Source organism: Cricetulus griseus, chromosome 3, assembly GCF_003668045.3.
Source record: "Cricetulus griseus strain 17A/GY chromosome 3, alternate assembly CriGri-PICRH-1.0, whole genome shotgun sequence".
NCBI lineage: Eukaryota > Metazoa > Chordata > Mammalia > Rodentia > Cricetidae > Cricetulus > Cricetulus griseus.
In genome coordinates, this window is record NC_048596.1 from 223185929 (window position 1) to 223206902 (window position 20974).

At 36.1% G+C, this 20974-nt stretch overlaps 1 protein-coding gene across 5 annotated transcripts in view; it reads left to right on the plus strand.

The window, feature by feature from the left end:
* Upf2 (UPF2 regulator of nonsense mediated mRNA decay) overlaps positions 1–20974 on the plus strand; it is a 105676-nt gene that overhangs the window by 52909 nt on the left and 31793 nt on the right. For all 5 annotated transcript variants that reach the window (XM_027405169.2, XM_027405172.2, XM_027405173.2 and 2 more), the window contains 4 exons: positions 7104–7217; positions 15026–15142; positions 17019–17204; positions 20222–20425. In XM_027405169.2, coding sequence (XP_027260970.1) covers positions 7104–7217; positions 15026–15142; positions 17019–17204; positions 20222–20425 — 621 coding nt within the window. The remainder of the gene's footprint in view (positions 1–7103; positions 7218–15025; positions 15143–17018; positions 17205–20221; positions 20426–20974) is intronic.

Below are 20974 nucleotides of genomic sequence, written 5' to 3' on the forward strand. Positions count from 1 at the left end.
GGGTCAAGACACAGATCTTATTGTTGACCCCAGCAAAAGGAGAATTCGCCATGAAGAAAGTTGGATATGCTAGCCCATAGGTGCCTCTTTAGGTGTTGAATTCCAAAAGGGAAGGATAATAGCTTTTATAAATTCTAAGATGTCAGCGAATTCTGCTGTTGCCTGTGTTTTATTGATTCTTGTCTTAAGAATTTTTATCTTGGCTAATGTTAAGTTCTTTAAACAATACTCTGGTAAATACCAAAGTTCTTTTACCGGGCAGCTTCCCTTCCTTTCCAGTTCTATAAACCTGAACAGACTATGTTAGTAGTTCTCCTGTGCCCTAGTTACCAGTCATCTTGTGGAAGTGATATGATAGAGCCTCAAATATAGGGTTGGTGGGTGAAAATGACACTGCTAGTGACTAACAGTGGACATTGGTAGACTTTGAAACTTAAGTTAGGGTGTTAGCATAGCCAGTGAAAAGTTATGTTTACAAAACTTTACAATAAGTTGTTTGGAATAATAATAAAACTATTGTTTGTTGTGTTCAGTAAACACTATTGTACTTACTATTTACAAGTCAGTAGTATTGCTGAGCACTCAAAAGAGAGCAGATAATTCCGGAGGTCAGGAACCTCACTATATAGTTCACAAATATGACGTAAATATCAAAGCAAGAGGAAAATAATAAATTATGATTGTATACTTGCATAATGACTTATTGAGGGAATTCAGAAAATCTCATGAGGGACAGATTAATTTCTAATCACTTCTTGTAGTGTTTATTTGTTGCTATCTTTATGATAAAGATTTTCCTGGGCCATGTTTTGCTTAAGTGTGTTTTAGATTTTCATAGGCAATAGTGAGCCTGGTAAGGTTTCTGTGTTAGAGAACTTGGGAAACACTAAGCTCATTAAAGCTTAACAGTTTTGTTTTATTATAAAACTTCACGAGGGTAATTATGCTCTATGAATGTACTAGAGGAGTATGAGTATGTATCCCATAAAGAACACACTTTGATAAATGCTGCTACTTCAGGAATAGATACAGCAGAAGTCATCTTGGTATGTAATTGATCCCTTGTACCAATGAGGATCTATTATACCAGTGAGCACTATGAAGGCACCATATCAATTATATGCATCAATCTCTCAACCAAACCCTAAATTTAAGCAAAACACAAATTGTTGGACTAAGTATGATTGATGTAAATCGTACAATTAAGAGCATTGTATACATGCACACTTCTCTTACCCTGAAAATTGAAGCAGAAGTTGAAGGTATTGGCATGATTTACACTGCTGCAATCTTGGGGACCCACTGTTCTCAGAATAGAAGTTAGTTGAAGTAATTGATTACTTTCCATCTCTCCCAGGATCTCTCCTTCCTATCTTTGTAATCTGCAAACTCTCTTTCCTAAGTTATTGCTGTTAGGCTTTAAATGTTTTATGTACAACTATTATCAAATGAAAACAGAGTAACAGCTACAAAACCCACATGTGTCAATCTGGTTAACACAGTACACCCTACAACACCATCTTTCATTTCCTCATTTTGAGACAGGGACTCTTGTATCCCAAGCTTGCCTCTGTTTCACTGTGTGGTGGGGGATAACCTTGAGCTTCAGATCCTCCAGCCTCTATTGGGATTATAGGCATGTGCCACCACATCCTTTTGTTGTTGTTGTTGTTGTTGTTTTCCTTTTTAATTGGGATTTTTTAGGATATAATTTTTCTTTTTTTACTAAAACCACTATTGCAATATCCTTGAGAGAGTTCAGTAAATTTCCTAATTACCCATTAGTTGATGTCCTTGTAGATTCTAAACCTCTGGACTCTCCTGATTGTTTAGAAGGCATCATTCTTGTTCCTCCGTGTTAACATCATGACTACGACTTAGTTACTCGGGTGCTAAACAGGTCTATTTAATGAGAATAATTTTGCTCTTTGAAGCAGTATTTGTCCTAAGAATTAAATGAGATAATCCTTATATGGTACAGTACCTAATATAAATATCATTATCCTGGATCTTATGTTTATCATTGTTAGTCTTTTTAAAGCTAGATTTATATGTTGAGATTCCTTTGTCTTCTTTTGCACTGCTTTTTTGTTTGAGACAGGATTTCATGTAATTCAGCCAGATTCAAACTCATAATTGTAGCAGAGGCTGGCTTTAAATTAATCCTCTTTGTTCCATCTTCCAAATGCTGGGATTTCAGGTGTATACTACCATGCCTGGCTCAATTCTGCTTATTGAGTGGGAATAGAATTGTCTGGCTTCAATTAACATTTGTTTCCCAACTTTAAGTCACCAAATGTGTGTATCTTGCTAGAGCCTATCCAGTGCATAGATAGTTTTTTTGTTTGTTTGTTTGTTTTTTGTTTTTTGTTTTTGTTTTGGTCTTTCTACAAACCAGTTGTATCCACAAAACAGACTGATTATTTTCTTCTAAGAACATCTTTATATTTTACTTCATTGAATGTACTTCTGTATTTTCTCCATAAGCTCAGTATTTTATTCAACTGTTAAGGTTCTCTCATATTCAGTATCTGTGCTCACCAAATTCTTGTTGTCACAACATTCTGAAACACTCCAGTTCAAGCTACTTCTCATCATACCTGCTGCCACTGTCTTCATAATCCACAGCTCAAGTTATGACAATAGCTCTTTAACCAGGTTTCCCTGTCTCTGTCTTCTATCTAGGTCCACTATATTGCCACAATATGATCATATTTGCCCCCTTAAGAATCTCAGCTGAGAAGTAAAGCTGATAAAACTATATGTAGTCAAAGAAATTCTAGTTAAACAATGGATTTGCTAATTTGACAGATCAATAAAGCTAATAGAAGTGAGAAATCAACATTCTTATATACTTCAATCAGGTAAGAATTTAGATAAAACAGTTCGGCAATGTTTCAAGATCGTTAGAGACATTCATACATTGAACAGCTCTGAGAAAACAATTAAAAAGCTTTGTTTACGTCATGAACTGTACTAGGAAAAACTGATCACTTCAAAGCCCAACTGTAGGATTTTTAAAAAGGGTCAGATAATCATGATGCCAAAGTGATACAGTCACTAAAAAAAAAAAAAAAAAAAAAAAATGGTTTTTCATAAAAATTTGTCTTTGGATAGTATAACTATGAGGAATATTTTTGTTTCTAGTATTCTTTGTCCTCCAAACTTTCATCAGAATCTCCTTCCTAAATGAAGGAAAGGGCAGCTTTTGTTTAAGCAAATCATCTTCACTGACATTCTAAAAAAAATGGTCTTTTCTACATTTTTAAAATTCATTTAAAATTCATTATTGGTGCATTAGCTTTTCACAAATGACCAGAATACCTCAGGTAAAAAGCTTAAGCTAGAAAGGTCATATTTTTTTCATCTTGGGGAGTTGAATCGATGATTGCTTTACTCTTTGTATTTGGGGAGCGCATTATGGTGGCTGGAATGTCACAATGGATGGGAAATAGAGAATGAAGAAGAAAGTAGGAACCAGGTATAACCTTTTAAGGCACAACCCAGGTGATCTACTTCTCCCACTTAGAGTCTGCTTTGCAGAGTTTTCCACAGTATTCAACACATAAGCTTCTAGAAAGAAACATTCATAGTCACACTACAACAATTGGTCAAAAATAAGTGGAATACAAATATGTTTATGCAGTATATCTGTATTTTATTACATGTATATGATTTTAAACTTACATTTTAAAAAAAGATTTATTTATTATGTATACAGTGTTCTGTCTGCATACTAGAATAGAGCATCAGATCTCATTATAGATGGTTGAGAGCCACCATGTGGTTGCTGGGAATTGAACTCAGGACCTCTGGAAGAGCAGCCAGGGCTCTTAACCTCTGAGCCATCTCTCCAGCCCCTTAAACTTAAACATTTTTAATTATAACATTTTATGTATATAAATATAGAGCATAAAAATATAAATGAAAACTATGAGGCAAAGTGTGTTAGTAAAGTTTCAGATTTATCCTCAGCCATCACTCCCTGTTCCAGTAGGTTGACTAATGTTCCACGAAGTTAAGAATTATATATGTAAACTATGGCAAATTTATTTTTTTATTTACTCAGAATAGATTACAAGGCTGGCATAAAATAGATTTGTAGAAAAGTATTGAATTAGTGGATAAAGTTAATGTAAAGTTAAAAGAACAAATTATAGAAGGGGAAAAGGTGTCTTTTTGGAAAAGTATCTATTAGCCCTTTTAGAAGGGCCAGCAGTTTGTTTTTTATAGGGGAGTAGTAAATGATTGGCATAGGATAGTTTTAAAGATTTATGGGTGGACATACCTGAAGAGGTTATTTGGTGATGCACACTAACAGTAATTAATTTAGTTTTATCTGTCTTTAAATATTGAACTGGAAACCGAATTTTTGTTAAGGATAATTAGTAACGTAAGTAAAATCTTACCATAGTAATCACTGAGCTGATAATATGTAAACAAATGTGTAATGTTGGTCTGCATTTAGTTTTACAAAAGAATTGCCTCTCGCCGGGCGTTGGTGGTGCACGCCTTTAATCCCAACACTCGGGAGGCAGAGGCAGAGGCAGGTGGATCTCTGTGAGTTTGAGGCCAGCCTGGTCTCCAGAGCGAATGCCAGGATAGGCTCCTACACATAGGTTCTACACATAGAACCCTGTCTCGAAAAACCAAAAAAAAAAAAAAAAAAAAAAAAGTATTGCTTCTCAGCCTTTTGGCTAAGAGCAAGTGTAGTTTTGCATGAATTTTTTTGATATGTCTTTGATTATAAGTTCTGAAGAAATGATAGTGAAGAATACTGAATTGAGGACTTAGGATAAGTTAGTGGGGTTTCCCCATCCCCACCCCATTACAATCTTTTAAAATGTTTTTAGCTTCTCTTCTGAACAACAAGAGTGGAGATCATTGGTCTTTGTAAGTTTTCATAGTTCTGAAGGAAAGAAAAAATAGATCACACAGAAATAGGGAGTAAAATAGTGATTTCTAGGCAGGAGAGATGGCTGTGGTTAAGAGTACTGGCTCCTCTTGCAAAGGATGTGAGTTTGGTTGTTGCCAATACCTGCATGGTGACTTACAGACATCTGTAACTCCAGTTCCAAGGGATCTGGCATGCCTTCACAAGCACCAGGCACACACATGGTGCATGTATATGTTTGCAGGCACTTGCACATAAGCATAAAATAAAAATAATATTTTTAAAAAGTGATTCCAAAGTCTGAGAAGGGGTGAAGGTGGGGAGAAATGCTATGAGAGTAGCTTGTAGGTTTGTGGAGTGCAGTTGGGTGATAAGAAAGGTTAACTGTAGTAGCTAGTGGGGCTTGGTGGGAGCTCAGATATAGAGCAGGTGCTTGTTCTGCTCTGGCTGTGTTTTCTGTTTGTCTATAATCACAAAGGTATCTTTTATCTGTAAATAATATAACTAAAGTAAAGTTTTCTGGAATGTTTGTGATTTTGTTTTTGCATGATATACTTTTGTCGATACTTTGGGTTAGATTTAGTAATAATGACCTCCTAGTTTGCTGTTGGATTTTAATAAATGTGGTTTTATTTTTAAAGTCATCACTAAAGATATTTGGTATGATATCACACACCTATAATCCTAGAATACATGAGGCAGAGACAGGAGGATTGTTGCAAGGGCTACATAGTAAGACCCCCATCTCAATCAAAGTAAAATGCTGTCTCAATCAGTCAATCAATCAAACAAAAATCACTAAAATTCTAGAAAGTCTAAATACTTTACCATAGGAAGTAGATACCTGAAAGTCAAATTCCATTGAGTGCTTAGTAGATCATGAAGTATATGGCTCCAGATGAAATTAGTTCCCCCTTTTTTTTAAAACTTGGAATTCTGTCATATTATACATGTATGAGTGAAGTAAATTTCAGTTGTTAGTTGGGAAATTTGAATCTTGGTGTTCACCCTAGTCAAATCATTTAACACTTTTGAGATCTTTCTCCTTCTTTCTCCCTCTTTCCCTGTCTCTCCATTCCCCCTTTTGTTAGAATAAAGTGTGAGGAGAATGTTACATGTGGATTCCTTGGCAGGCAAGATGGAGGGACAGACATGCCAGGCAGACAGAGCTTAAGTGAGAAGTTTTATTGGGGTGTGTGTGTAAAGAGGTGGGGGAGAGAAGAGAAGAGGAGGGAGACAGGAAAAATCCTGTCTGCCCCAGGAAAAGAATGGAAAGAGAGAAGAGAATATAAGTGTGCAGGGGTCTGTCTTTTAAAGGGGTCCTTTGCACCAGCATGCAAACCATGCAATCATGCAACCCCGGGCTGATCAAAATATTGCCTGAGTGCATTCTGCCTGGTGACAGGGGCAGGCCAGCAAAATGCCTGAATCCTTATACCTTCCCCTATTACATGAGAAGAGAAACAGCTGTCATTTATTTCCCCAAATGTTTAAAAGTATTCTGGATAAAATACATGGGTAATATTCTGGAAAAAGTACTGAATTAATTGGAGATGCTACCATCTCATGATCATTGTTTACATAATGATTTCTAGACCATAAATTTGGATTGCATATGGAAATACAATCCTACAGTTAAATCTAATTACCCTTATCTCAGTGTGTCCGTATTATACATACTGTTTTAATGGAATTTCACCACATTTGATTTTTTAAAAATGTATGCATTAGTGTAGAGCTCAGACTTGCAAAGGATTTGAACTTTGAAACATTATTTCTGTAATGAAAACAACAGTGAATATATTGCATGTTTCATTAAATGAGCTTTTAGCGTTTATATTTTTTAAAGCAGCATTTCCTAAAGTGTGTTCTTAAAATATTAATCTGATGTGCTGTTAATTGATAGTATTGATAATTGATAAAATTGCTTAGATCACTAAATTAACTTGAGAAACTTTGAGGGCTTATTTAAGCCTGAAAAAAACATTGTGTTGGTTCCCCAAATTATTTGATCATGGAGCAGTTTTGCAAAGGATTTCCTAGAACTGGTGTAGACAACATGGGTAGATTTTTCCTTAAAATAATTTGAAGACAAAAAACCTTTTCCAGTTTATTTGAAATATTTGAAGTGAGTTAAAATATATTAAAGTAGTTCTTATCACAGGTATTCAAAATGTTAGTTATCTAAGCAGTGTCTTTTAATTTATAGGTACGAAAAAAGGACCAGATCAATATTGAAACAAAGAACAAAACAGTCCGTTTTATTGGAGAACTAACCAAGTTTAAGATGTTCACCAAAAATGATACATTGCATTGTTTAAAGGTAAGTGTTGCAATGTTTTTAATAGAAAAATTTTGTTTTATTTATGTTATAGAAAAAATGAAGTGATTAAATATTTGATTAACTTAATTGGTAAGTGCTACAGTGTTTTTAATAGAAAAGTTTTGTTTTACTTATAAGTTATAGAAAATGAAATGATTATTAACTAATTTGTCAAGAGCAGTAAAAAGGAATATTAATATGTGAGTAAAATAGAAAACAAATGATAAGATAGTGGGTTCAAATGCAGTAATTTCAGTAATTAGATAAAAGGGACAAAATATATCAAGTAAAGGCCATAAAAATACAATACTTAATTAAAATAACTTAGTGCAGACTGGTCTCCAGAGAGTTCCAGAACAGCCAGCGCTGTTACACAGAGAAATCCTGTCTTGAAAATTCAAAAAAACAACTTGGTGCTATCTAGGAGAGGGATGGTCTTTTTTTTTTTTTTTTTTTTTTTTTTTTTTTTTGGTTTTTCAAGACAGGGTTTCTCTGTGGCTTTGGAGGCTGTCCTGGAACTAGCTCTTGTAGACCAGGCTCGTCTTGAACTCACAGAGATCCACCTGCCTCTGCCTCCCAAATGCTGGGATTAAAGGCGTACGCCAGCAACGCCCAGCTGAGAGGGATGTCCTTAAAGATGTAGACAAAATAGGCTAAAGTAAAAAGACAAAGTGCACTGTGTAAATACTAGTCAAGAAACTGGTCACCAAACTGCAAAGTTTGTGAGGCAGAACAGAATCTCTTATTTATGGAGAGGCCATCTTAACAAGAAAATATTATGTATCTGATAGTATAATTTAAAAATATATAAGGAAATAATCACAGGAATGAATAGGAAGAAACAGAATGTACTGTTTGAGTTTGATGAACAATTTACCAAACCTTGATTTAATTAACATTGTATTTGACACCAAGATAATCTCTTCATATGTGCTTGGATTGTTTATTGAAATACTTCAGATTATGTTTTCTGTTCATAAGGAAATTAAATTAGAAATCAAATAATAACATTAATTTTATGTGGTAAAGTTAGAGCAGAATTGATAAACCTGTATTTTAAATGATCAATCTTTTTCTAAAACAAATGTTCTACTTAAACTGCATGTTTTTATAGTTTAAAAATACTAATAATCATTGTAAATATTCAGAGCATTAAGCATCCTTAGCTTCCCTAGGGAGTCTCAGGAGAGTGCTTAATAGTAGAGAATGTCTCTGGCAAACCTCAGGCAGCTATGTAAGAGTGACTGGGAGCCATGCCAGAGACTGTTTAAATATACTAATAGATTTTTGTGTAATCTGTGTAGGAAGTATACATGTTTCCTGACATAGAATTCTGTTTCTAAGAATTCATTTCAAGAAAATAATCATCAGTATATGTACAGATTAATCTGCACGGATTTTATGATAACTTTGTGTGATTTTTCAAGTTTACTACATTCTTGCCCCAGGTACTAAGATAACAGGCGCGTGACACTAAGCCCAGCTTTCATAACATTTTGGTTTTTTGCATTTGTATGTTTGCTTTCTGTCATTTTCAGCAATTGCTTCACATGTGAAGGTTGGCTTTCTGTTTTATCCTGTCTTAGTTAGGGTTTCTATTGCTGTGAAGAGACACCATGACCACAGCAACTTTTGTAAAGGAAAACATTTAATTGGGGCTGGTTTATACAGTTCAGAGGTTTAGTCTATTATTATCCTGGTGGGAGGCATTGCAGTGTGCAGGCAGACATGGTGCTGGAGAAGGAGCTAAGAGTTCTACATCCGGATCAGTAGGCAGCAGGAAGAGAGAGAACCACTGGGCTGGGCTTAAGCTTTAGAAATCTCAAATCCATTGACATACTTCCCCCAGCAAGGCCAAATCCTTTCAAATAGTGCCACTTCCTATGAGTTTATAGGGACCATTTTCATTCAAACCACCACACACTTAAGATTTATCCATCCCCCCCCCCCCACCCTTGCTTTTCCGAGGCAAGGTTTCTCTGTGGCTTTGGAGGCTGGGAACTAGCTCTTGTAGACTAGGCTGGTCTCGAACTCAAAGAGATCCACTTGCCTCTGCCTCCCAAGTGCTGGGATTAAAGGCATGCACCACCAATGCTCAGCAAGATTTACCCTTTTTAAAGTTAGTGTTTTGACCAGCATATAAAGAAATGGGTTTTATTGTGACATTTCATACACATATATTATTTTACTAGTTTCTTCTTACCCCTCCCCACTATCCCCTCCTTCCCATTTTTGTTAGTCTCCCTCCAGATAATTACTCCTCAGTTTTCATATGTTATTACTTTATTGTTCCTTCCTTACCCCTGTTTAGACCTCTTTCATCTCCCTCATTGTTCTCTTTCTACACACACACAGAGACCATTTTCACTGTTCAATCTAGATTTTACATGATAGAAAGCTCTTCCTTATTTCACTTAACATAACCATCCATTTTCTGTTATAATTTCAATCTTAAAACTAAATAAAATTCTGTTGTGTGTCCTTGCTATTAGAATTCCATATCTTGCTTATTGTATACAATAATATAACAGTAAACATGGATGCTCAAGTATTACTGTAGTATAGCCACATATGATTAGAAATGGTATAGTTGGTCATTTGGCAGTACATGTCTGTGTGTATATACCTCTGTTGATGGTGGTGGGGATGTGCCAGGTTGGGTGTGTAGGTCACAAGACAACCTTTTGCCTTGTTTTTAGGCAGGATCTCTTTGTTGAGTTTCTGTGTATGGTAAACTATCTGACTCAAGAGTTTCTGGGGAGTCTCTTGTCTCTTCCTGTCATCTGGTTGCAGGAGCATTGGGACTACAGGTCCACATTACCATGTCCTGGGGATCCAAACTCATGTCATCACAGTTGGCATAGCAAGTGCTTATTGAACCATCTTTCCAGTCCCAATCTTGTTTGTTTGTTTGTTTTAGATGATAGTTATTCTGATGAGTGACATAAAATCTCAATGTAGTGGGGTTTTGTTTTTTAAGATGTATTTATTATTGTGTGTGGGTGTTGTGCCTGCATGAATATCTATCTAGTGTACCATCGGTGTGCCTATCCCTATAGAGGTCAGAAAAGGGCACTGAAACCAGTGTTATAGATGGTTGTGACCCACCATATAAGTGTTGGGAACTAAACCCAGGTGTTTTACCTTCATATATGTCTGTGCACTGGTTGTTTGCCTGGTACCTTGGAGGTCAGAAGAGTGAAGACAAGAGTTTCTGTTCCTCCAGGTACCACTGCTGATTCAGCCCCAAATAAGCACACAGAGACATATTAATTATTAAACTGTTGATCAATGGCTCAGGCTTCTCATTGGCTAGCTCTCTCTTAATTATTAACCGATAACTACTAATCTATGCATTGCTACAAAATCTTACTGGAGTACTTCTGGCGTCCCATCTTCCCAGTAGCTACATGGTGTCTCCTTGGTGGCTTCTCTCGGCTTCCTCTCCTCAGAATTCTCTTCATCTCATAGCCCTGTCTATACTTCCTGCCTGGCTACTGGCCAATCAGTGTTTTATTTATCAACCAATAAGAGAAGCATCTATATAGCAGGACATCCCCCATCAGAAGAAGGTATCAGATCCCTTGGAACTGGAGTTACAGATGGTTGTGAACTCACCATGTGGGTATTGGGAATTGAATCTGGATCCTCTGGAAAAGCAACAAGAGTTCTTAACAGCTGAGCCATCTCTCCAGCCCTCAATTATATAATCATTTTCACATATTAATTCTGCCATTCCATGAGTGTGGGAGGTCTTTCCACTTTCCAGTGTTATCTTCAATTCTTTCTTTGACATTTCAGATTTTCATTGTAGAAGTCTTTCACTTTATTGGATTACTTCCTGCCTCAGGTTATTAAGCTTTTGTGAATGGGATTTTTCTTTTAACCCCCTGATTTCTTTCTCAGCAAATGCTTTTTACCCACAGAGCCACCTAATTAACCTGGTTTGCAGTTTTTTTTTTTTTTTCTGAGAATTTTTGTCTATACTCATCAAGGAAATTGGTCTAGACAATCTTTTGTTGTGTCTTTAGTGTTAGTATCAGAATAAGGCTTGCTTATGGGCTAGAGAGATGGCTCCTCAGAGGTTTAATAGCACTGGCTGGTCTTCCAGAGGTTCTGAGTTCAATTCCCAGCAACCACATGGTGGCTCACAACCATATATAATGAGAACTGGTACCCTCCTTTGGTGTGCCCTATTGCTGGTTAAGGGTCTATGTAAATGAATTTTATTTTGGTATGTGATATATATCTAGGAATTTGTTTCTTGTATATTTTGCAAGTACCTTTGGAATATGAGTTTCAAAGTATTCCATAATGATATTCTGGATTTCACTGGAATCTTTTTTATTTAAAAATTTTTATTTTAATATTTTATGTATATGAAAGTTTTGCCTATGTGTGTGCACCACCTGGTGCCCACATAAGTCAGCATCAAATCTCTAGAACTGAAGTTAAAAATGACTATGAGCCATCATGTGGGTGCTGGGAACCAAACCCGGGTCCTCTACAAGAACAAGTACTCTTAACCACTGAGCCACTGCTCTAGCTCCTCCTTTTTCAATTCTAATATAATTAACTGGATCTTACTTTTCCTTCTTTTGTTTAGATTGTCTTCTGGTTTGTTGATCCATCTTAATTTTTTTTTTTTTTTTAAGAACCAACTCGTATTATTGACTCTATGTATTGTTCGTTTAGCATCCATTTTATTTATTTATTTATTTATTTATTTATTTATTTATTTAGATTTTTCGAGACAGGGTTTCTCTGTGGCTTTTGGAGGCTGTCCTGGAACTAGCTCTTGTAGACCAGGCTGGTCTCGCTCGAACTCACAGAGATCCACCTGCCTCTGCCTGCCGAGTGCTGGGATTAAAGGCGTCCGCCCCCAATGCCCGGCTAGCATCCATTTTATTAACTTCTTCCCTGATTTTAATTTCTTGCTATTTACTCTTTGGAAGTTTGACATTTTTATTTTTCTTATACCTTTGCATCATTAGATTATTTATTTGATATCTTCAGCCTTTTTTCAAAAGATTAACGTGTGTGTGTGTGTGTGTGTGTGTGTGTGTGTGTGTGTGTGTGTGTGCGCGCGCGCGCGCGCGCGCCCGTGTACGTGTACGTGTATGTGTATGTGTGTACCACATGTGTATGCTACCTCTGTGGGGGTGCCTGCAGAGACTAGAAGAGTTCATTTGATCCCTTGAAACTGATGTTACAGGTTGTTGTGAACCACCCAGTTTGGGTGTTGGGAACTGAACTCAGCCCCCCTGCAAGATCAGCAGCACTTTGAATGCTGAGCTATGTCTCTAGCCCTGAGATCTCTGACTTTTTATTATAATCACTCATAGCTGTAAACTTTCCTCTTAGAACTGCCTTAGCTATATCCCAAAGTTCTGGTAAGTTTGACTTGCATTTTCATTTGATTCTAGGAACTGAAATTTTCTTCCTGATTTCTTCAGTGATCCACTGGCCATTTAAGAGTGTATGCTCAGACTGGGCTTGTTGCATGACATTAATCCCAGCACCTGAGAGGCAGAGGCAGAGACAGGAGGATCTTTCCGAGTTCGAGACCAGTGAACTCCAGGACAGATAGGACTATATAGAGAAACCCTGTGTCCACAGTAATATTTTTTTTCTTTTAAAAGAGTGTATGTGTGATTGGTATCTAATAGTATTTAATCATGATCTGAAAAGATACAAAAATTATATTCTTTTGTATTTGTTAAGACTTACTTTGTGACTTAGAATGTCATCTGTTATAGATACAGTTTTATAGGCTACTGAGAATAATGTTTATTTCATATCTACTGAATGACTAGTATATAAATATTTGTTATATTGATTTTAACCTATGGTCTAATTTAACACTTTTTTTTTCTACTTTTTCAGTACAGGGTTTCTCTGTGTAGCCCTTCCTGTCCTGTAGAACAAAGTAGTGCCACCATGCCCAGCCTCTAACTCAATTCTTAAATTCCTTTGTTGATATTAGTTTGCCTGACTTACATAAAGATGAGCATAGAGTTTGAAAACACCTGCCATTGTCTTAGGAACTGTGTCATCTTTTTACCCATTAGTGTTTGTTTTATGAAATTAGAAATTCCCAACATTTACTGCATATCTATCCACTATTGTTAAATCTTTTTTCACTGTTGTTATTTTATATATATGTCTTTTTTTATTGTATGAATGTTTTGCCTGCATGTGTATCTGTCTACCACATGTGTGCCTGGTCTCTGTGGAGGTCAGAATAGGGCTTTAGATCCCCTGTGAACCACTATATGGTGCTGGGACTCAAACCTGGGTTCTCTGCAAGAGCAGCCAGTGCTCTTGACCTCTAAGCCATCTCTCCAGCTAGGTTTTTTTCATTGTTGTTAAATGTATATTTGCGTGCATGCGTGTGTAGCCAAAGTTGATGCCAGGTATTTTCTCCATCTCTCTCCCCACTTTGTGTGTTGAGACAGGGTCTCTCACCTGAAACTAGTGCTCACAGATTTGTATTTTAGCTAGCCAGGTTTTCTTGGGAATTCATTATCTCAGTCTCTTGAGCACTGGAATACAGGTGGCCATCACATCCATTTAGCTTATATGTTGGTACTAGGAATCTGAACTCTGCACTTAATTGCAAGTACATTACCTGCTGAGCTATCTATCTCCCTATTCTAGCCCCTGTTATATGTTTTTTGTGAATTGTTCACATTATTATGTGGTTGCTACTGTGTGTCTTTTGACAAAATTTGGGTTGAAATCTATTTTGTCTAAGTAAATATACTTTATTTTAATTGTTACCTTGACTTAACCTGGAAGGAAGTCTTGATTAAGTGATTGCCTGGGTCGGATCAGAGTGACCTGTGGGGTCTGTCTGTGGGGCATTATCTTGCTTGGTAATTGATATTGCAGGACCCAGCCCCCTGTGGACAACTCCATACCTGGGCAAGTGGTTCTGGACTGTATAAAGAAGCTAGTTAAAATACTCGGGAGGCAGAGACAGGCGGATCTTTGTGAGTTCGAGGCCAGCCTGGTCTCTAGAACGAGCGCCAGGATAGGCTCCAAAGCTACACAGAGAAACCCTGTCTTGAAAAACGAAAGAAAGAAAGAAAGGAAGGAAGGAAGGAAGGAAGGAAGGAAGGAAGGAAGGAAGGAAGGAAGGAAGGAAGAAAGAAAGCTAGTTAAGCATGAGCCTATGAGCGAGTCAGCAAGCAGTATACTTCTTCCATGGCTTCTGCCTCAAGTTCCTGCTTGAGTTCCTTCCCTGACTCCCCTCAGTCGTGAACTATAACCTGTAAGCTGAAGTAAACTCTTTGCTCTTCCAAATGTGGTCAAAGTTTGTTTTCAGCTTTCATTTGCTTTATATATTTGCACTATACCTTGATTTCCATCCTTTACCTAGTCTGTATCTTTGTTAGTGAGATGTGTTTCTTACAGACAAGTAGTTCTTGTTTTGTTTTACCTAATAAGCTAGTTAAATTTTTTGTATTGATGAGTTGAGCCCATTTACACTTCAGGTAAGCCATCTATATACATGCACACATATACATAAACTACACACATCCATAATAAAATAAATACATGATATCTAATATATGTAGCAAAGAGTTTGATAGCACTTTCCTTTTCTAAAAAGAAAGATGTTAAATATATTTAAGATTTTAGAAAAAATTCAATGGTGAACAAGATATTCAGCAGTAAAACTCACTAAAGTTAGCTTGATTTTTATCATTGACATATTACAAGTTATTACAAACAGATGCATGTATTCTTTCTCTCCTAGAATTGATTGTCTTTGTAGTTTTTCATCATTCTTATTATTTCAGATGCTTCTGTCAGACTTTTCTCATCATCATATTGAAATGGCATGTACTCTACTGGAGACTTGTGGACGATTTCTTTTCAGATCTCCAGAATCACATCTGAGGACCAGTGTGCTTTTGGTAAGGGCTTACAGATCCTGGTAAGAAGTTGAGGGTCTTGATTTACCTCAAGGATTAAAAGTATTAATCAGTGTTGGCTGTCTTCTTCTGCCATTTGAGTACAAGCATTTCTGCCTAACCTAGAACATCCTGTACAAATGAACTGCCATCCTGGAGAGCCATAGGAATTTTTTTTCACCTTGTTGCCAGTTAGTTCAAAGAAGAATTAATGAGGTGGCAATATAGTTCGGTGGTTAAACTCTCTCACTGTGCAAGCCTGGCAACCTGGGCTTGATTCCCAGAACCCACACACAAAAAGATACAAGAGAACTGACTTCATAAAGTTGTCCCCTGGCCTAAATACATGTACTGTGACACACATACACATTGTGCATACATGTGCATATACGTACTAAGTAATACTTTTTTATTAAGGGAGAAAAACGTTACCCCATAAAAACAGATAAATTATTCAAATGAGTAGATACTCAGTACTATTAGGTGGGGATCATCTTTGGTTTTGCACGTTTCTACCCATTTTTATTTGTTTTGTTTTGTTTTTCGAGACAGGGTTTCTCTGTGTAGCTTTGGAGCCTATCCTGGCACTCGCTCTGGAGACCAGGCTGGCCTGGAACTCACAGAGATCCGCCTGCCTCTGCCTCCCGAGTGCTGGGATTAAAGGCGTGCGCCACCAACGCCTGGCTCTACCCATTTTTAATGTGTCATTTAAACACATAAAGTATAACCCAAAAGCTATAAAATTATAATACAAATTTAAAAATGGGGCTGGAAAGATGACGTAGAAGTTAAGACAGTGTACTACTCTTACAGAGGACCTAGATTTTGTGCCTGGTATATATTTTAGCTGACTCACAGCCACCTGTAACCTCAGCTGCAGGATATCTGACACCTTATTCTGGCCTCCACAGGCACCACACACATGCACAAACCCATATTCACATAATTTTAAAATAAGTAGGTTTTAAAAATTAAAGAAAAATCATAAAGTCTTAAATTTTTTATTTGGAAGAGTTGTTTCACGGATTAGAATTTTTAAATGGTCACCAAGCTTATTAAGCATTATTACATTTATTGATCATATCTAAGCATCTGCTTGAAGACTGGTGTAAAGAGAAAGATAACATGTAGGAGGAGTCACATAGATTCTATAATATAATCCACTATACATGTCTTGTTTGTGACATTTTATCTTATTTTATAGTCTAGTTTTGAGGCTGGATAGTTTCCTGGTGAGTTTTGAAATGAAGAAACACGGATTTATTTGTATGATTTCTTGGTAGAAACTATTCATGTGATGACCATCAAATGAAACCGAAATGCTGTCATTCTAGGATTCTCTGTTCCTAGCTTAACTTCTGTTGTTAGTGGTAAGATTCAAGGCTTAAAAAGGGGGAAGGGGATCACTTCTCAGGATGTAAACGTATTAGTTCATGACTACTTGGCCTTAATTTGTACTTACCCCATAAAATATTAAAAGAGTACTCCTATAAATGTGGTTTGATTTATAACTGTGTGAGCCTATATTACTGTAAGGATCGTAAGGCTCAAATGTGTAAGTGAAATTAAGGAGTAAGAATGAAATAAATGTGCAACTCTAGCTTAAGCTGTTCTGTGTGTAACTGATTATAAATTCCTTCTCAGAATTTATGCCATCCAGTATTATACCATTTAATCTGGAATATCTCTACAGACAAGAAAACTATTAGCCCTCAAGGTCTTAGAACTTAGTGTGCTCAGCTTCAGCTTGAAGTGTGACTGAAAAGGTCTCCTCATCAGGATTTTTTAGCCTCAATGGTAATTGCCTTTTTAGAGCAGGTAAGTGTTTTTACTTCATGCATTGTGGAATGCTTTGGTTAATCTACACATTTTCTTTTAGGAGCAAATGATGAGAAAGAAACAAGCAATGCATCTTGATGCACGGTATGTTACAATGGTTGAGAATGCCTATTACTACTGCAACCCACCTCCAGCTGAAAAGACAGTGAGAAAGAAACGTCCTCCTCTTCAGGAGTATGTCCGAAAACTTTTGTACAAGGATCTCTCTAAGGTCACTACTGAGAAGGTAAAGTGTGAATCAGATAATTTAGTAATAACCTTGAAATTTGTGATGATGCTGCACCTATATACATTCTAGAACAGGCAGGGGTAGATCAGGGTTCAAGTCATCCTAAGAAGGAATTCGTGGGATGCTTCAGAATATTTACGACATGTGTTTTGTATTTTTATTATTACATTTTACCATTAAAATGCTTCACTTTTAAATTTAATTGAGATGCTGTACCTATTTAAAACTTTTTATCTTTGTTGTTCTTTTTGTGTTTTTGGTGTTTGCACTGGTGCTGGTGATAACTAGGGCCTTGTGCATGCTAAAAAGTAACTGGTACATGATCTCTTTGAAATTTCATAATTTGGGATATCTATTTCTTTTTTTCTGGAGAGGATCACAGCAGTGTTTTTGTTTTGTTTTTCAGAAAAGGCTAAGAACTACTTACCTTAATTTTGGTTACCTTATTAAAAAGGTTACTTTTAAGATGGACAGAATGTTTCCTCATTCACTTTACAAGTTGGCATGTAATAAAGTGCAAAGTTCCTTTTTGTTTAGGGTAGAAAGTGATAAATGACTGCACCTTTGAAAACTGAAGCTGTCTTTCAGAGTTGTTTAAAACAGTTTTAGAATGGGGTAAAAGTTTGGAAAGCATTGGAAGCTTCTGTATTGAAGTGATGACATTTCCAGGGAAGTGGTAAGGAGAGCATGCTTAATATTTCACAGGTGGTTAAAGAGAGCAGATAGACATGAAAGGACTTAATCTGACAGTAATATCTGTTTTACTTCCATAATAAAGTAGAAACTCTTCAGGGAGAACTCTGCTGTTTATCTTGTTTCTAAGACATTTTTAAATAGTAAAACTAACATGGAGCATTTTTATTTTACCAGACACTTCAATATGCCCTTGCACATATCTTGTTTGAGCCTGTGAACTAGGAAATAAGTGTTAGTAATTTTATTTCCATTTTACACACATGGAAACTGAGGTTATTCTTTCCTTTAATTGACTTAAAACATTTGTGTGTGTGTGTATATGTATACATGTTTGTGTGCATATGAATGTACATATGTGTTGAGGCCGAAAGGTTAGTGACAGTCAGATGTTTGCTTTTGCTAAACCTGGAACTCACAAATTCAGCTTTCCTGGGTTGCCAGCAAACTTCAGGGAGCTTCCTGTCCCTGCCTCTCCAGCATTGGGATTGCAGGAGTGTATAGTCATGCCTGGCTTTTTTTTTTTTTTTTGCTACTCTTACCCTCCCCCACACTCCCTTCTCTTGATTCCCTTCTACTTTCCCCGTTAGTCTTCTTTTCTGCTTTCATATCTCATGTATTCCTTTACCCTCCCTTAGTCTACCCTTCCCCTTCATCTATGTCTCCAACCCTCAAGTTTTCCTTACACTTTGTATCCTACAAATACATACACACATAAATTTAGAGTTTACATGAGAGAGAACATGTAATATATGTTCGAGTTTGACTTATCTTGATTAACATAATGATCTGTAACTCTATTTTCCTACAAATCTTATAATTTCATTTTTCGTTACTGCTGAGTAAGATTCCATTGTGTACTACATTTTTTATTCCTCCTCTGTTGGTGGGCATCTTTATTGATTTCTATAACCTAACTATTGTAAAAAATGCACCAGTAAACATGAATGTTCAGGTATCTCTGTGGTACATTATCTTAGAATACTTTAGATATATAGCCAGGAGGTATATTTGGTCATATGGTATAGTAGTTCTGTTATTAGTTTTCTTGAAGAATATCCACATTGACCTCCATAGTGACCATACTAGTTAATACTCCTACCAACATGATGCAGGGTTTTTATCTTTCCACATTTTTTTTTTTTTAAATGACACAAGGTCTCTCTACATACTCCTGGCTTTCTTGGAACTCACTATATAGGCCAGGCTGACTTTGAACTCAGATCCACCTGCCTCTGCCTCTGAATGCTGGCATTAAAGGCATGAACCATCACCACTGGCTCTTCCTACATTCTTATCAGCACTTGTCATTTGTTTTCTTGATGGTAGTCATTGTGATTTGGGTAACACGGACTCATAATGTAGTTTAATTTGTCTTTCTTTGATGGTTTAGGATTTTGAACACTCTTTCACACATTTACTACCATTTGTATTTCTTCCTGTTAATTCATTTATTGATTAGATGATACTATTAGTATTTAATGAAACAATAATAATAAATTCCCAGTCTCTGTATCTCTTCAGTCTTGTGATTTTTATGTCCTATCAACTTCTTTGTTAATTTTTAAGATTATTTCTTATGCCTATGTAGTCCTTTCAAGAAGGCCTTTCCTGTGCCTATGTGTTGACATGTTTCCTCTAGCACTTTCAAAGTTTCAGGTCTTTCATTAAGGTTCTTAATCCATTTTGAATTGATTTTTCTAAAGGGAGAGGGATGGAGCTAATTTCATTCTTAACTTGTGTGGATATCCAGTACAATTTACTGAAGAGGCTGTCCTGTTTAGTTTTCTTCTCCAATGTATGTTTTTGTCAAAGATTCGGTGGCTTTGATTGTGCAAGTTTATTTCTAGGTTATCCATTCTGTTCCATTGGTTTGAACTTGAATTTTTGTTAGAAATTGATTTTTTAAGTGAGATTATTTATGTCAAATAAAATATAAGAAAACACTAATTCTGGCAAACTTTGGCTTTTTTCTTTCAATGAGTCTCTGACCATATACTGTTAGCTTGATTATTTTTTATTACATTTAAAATTTTTTATATGTATATATGCCATGTAATTACATAATGAGCCATCTCATCAGCTCTTGTTTGATTCTGTAAGAATTCATACTCTAGGAAGTTTTGGAAATTATGGAACAGTTTAGAGTAATGATAATAAATTTTCATAATTAATAAGTCTCATTTTACCTGTTTCTAAAGTAAGAAAACTGAAGTATTTCAGATTTAAAAAGGTCTGTGTGTCTACAAGATAATGACTAAAGTACCTGAATTATTATACATGCTTATCTTAATAATTTAAGCAACATTTTCTTCATGTAGGTTTTGAGACAAATGCGAAAGTTGCCCTGGCAAGACCAAGAAGTGAAAGACTATGTTATTTGTTGTATGATAAACATCTGGAATGTGAAATACAATAGTATTCACTGTGTAGCCAACCTCTTAGCAGGACTAGTACTCTACCAGGAGGATGTTGGGATCCATGTTGTGGATGGAGTACTCGAAGATATTCGATTGGGAATGGAGGTAACAGATTTCTTTTCTAGTCACCAGGATAGAATTTGTGGAGAACAAAAACAGTCTCTAAGTTCTACTATTGAAAAATAATAATTTGAGCCGGACAGTGGTGACACATGCCTTTAATCTCAGCACTCAGGAGGCAGAGGCAGGTGGATCTCTATAAATTTGGTCTATAAAGTGAGTTCCAGAACAACCAGGACTACACAGAGAAACCCGGTCATAAACAAAACAAACAAACAAACAAACAAAACAAAAAACAAAAAAAAACCCGAAAAATAATAATTAGAAAAACTGTTCCTTTCTTGCATTAAATCATTTGCTGCTCCTTGGTAGTTACTTATGAGTGAACTTGTGTCTTAAATTCCGTTACAACCTCAGACAATACTATTATGTTTTCTTTTAATTCTTTTTCGGGAGTTTTTTAAAGCTTATTTTGTCAGATTATACTAAATTTTTATTAATTCTAGGTTATTATTGAGACTCAACTTAGAGAAATTTATAAGCTAATTAATTATTAAAATTGATAATTATAGCAATTTTCCTTTTAATATAAAT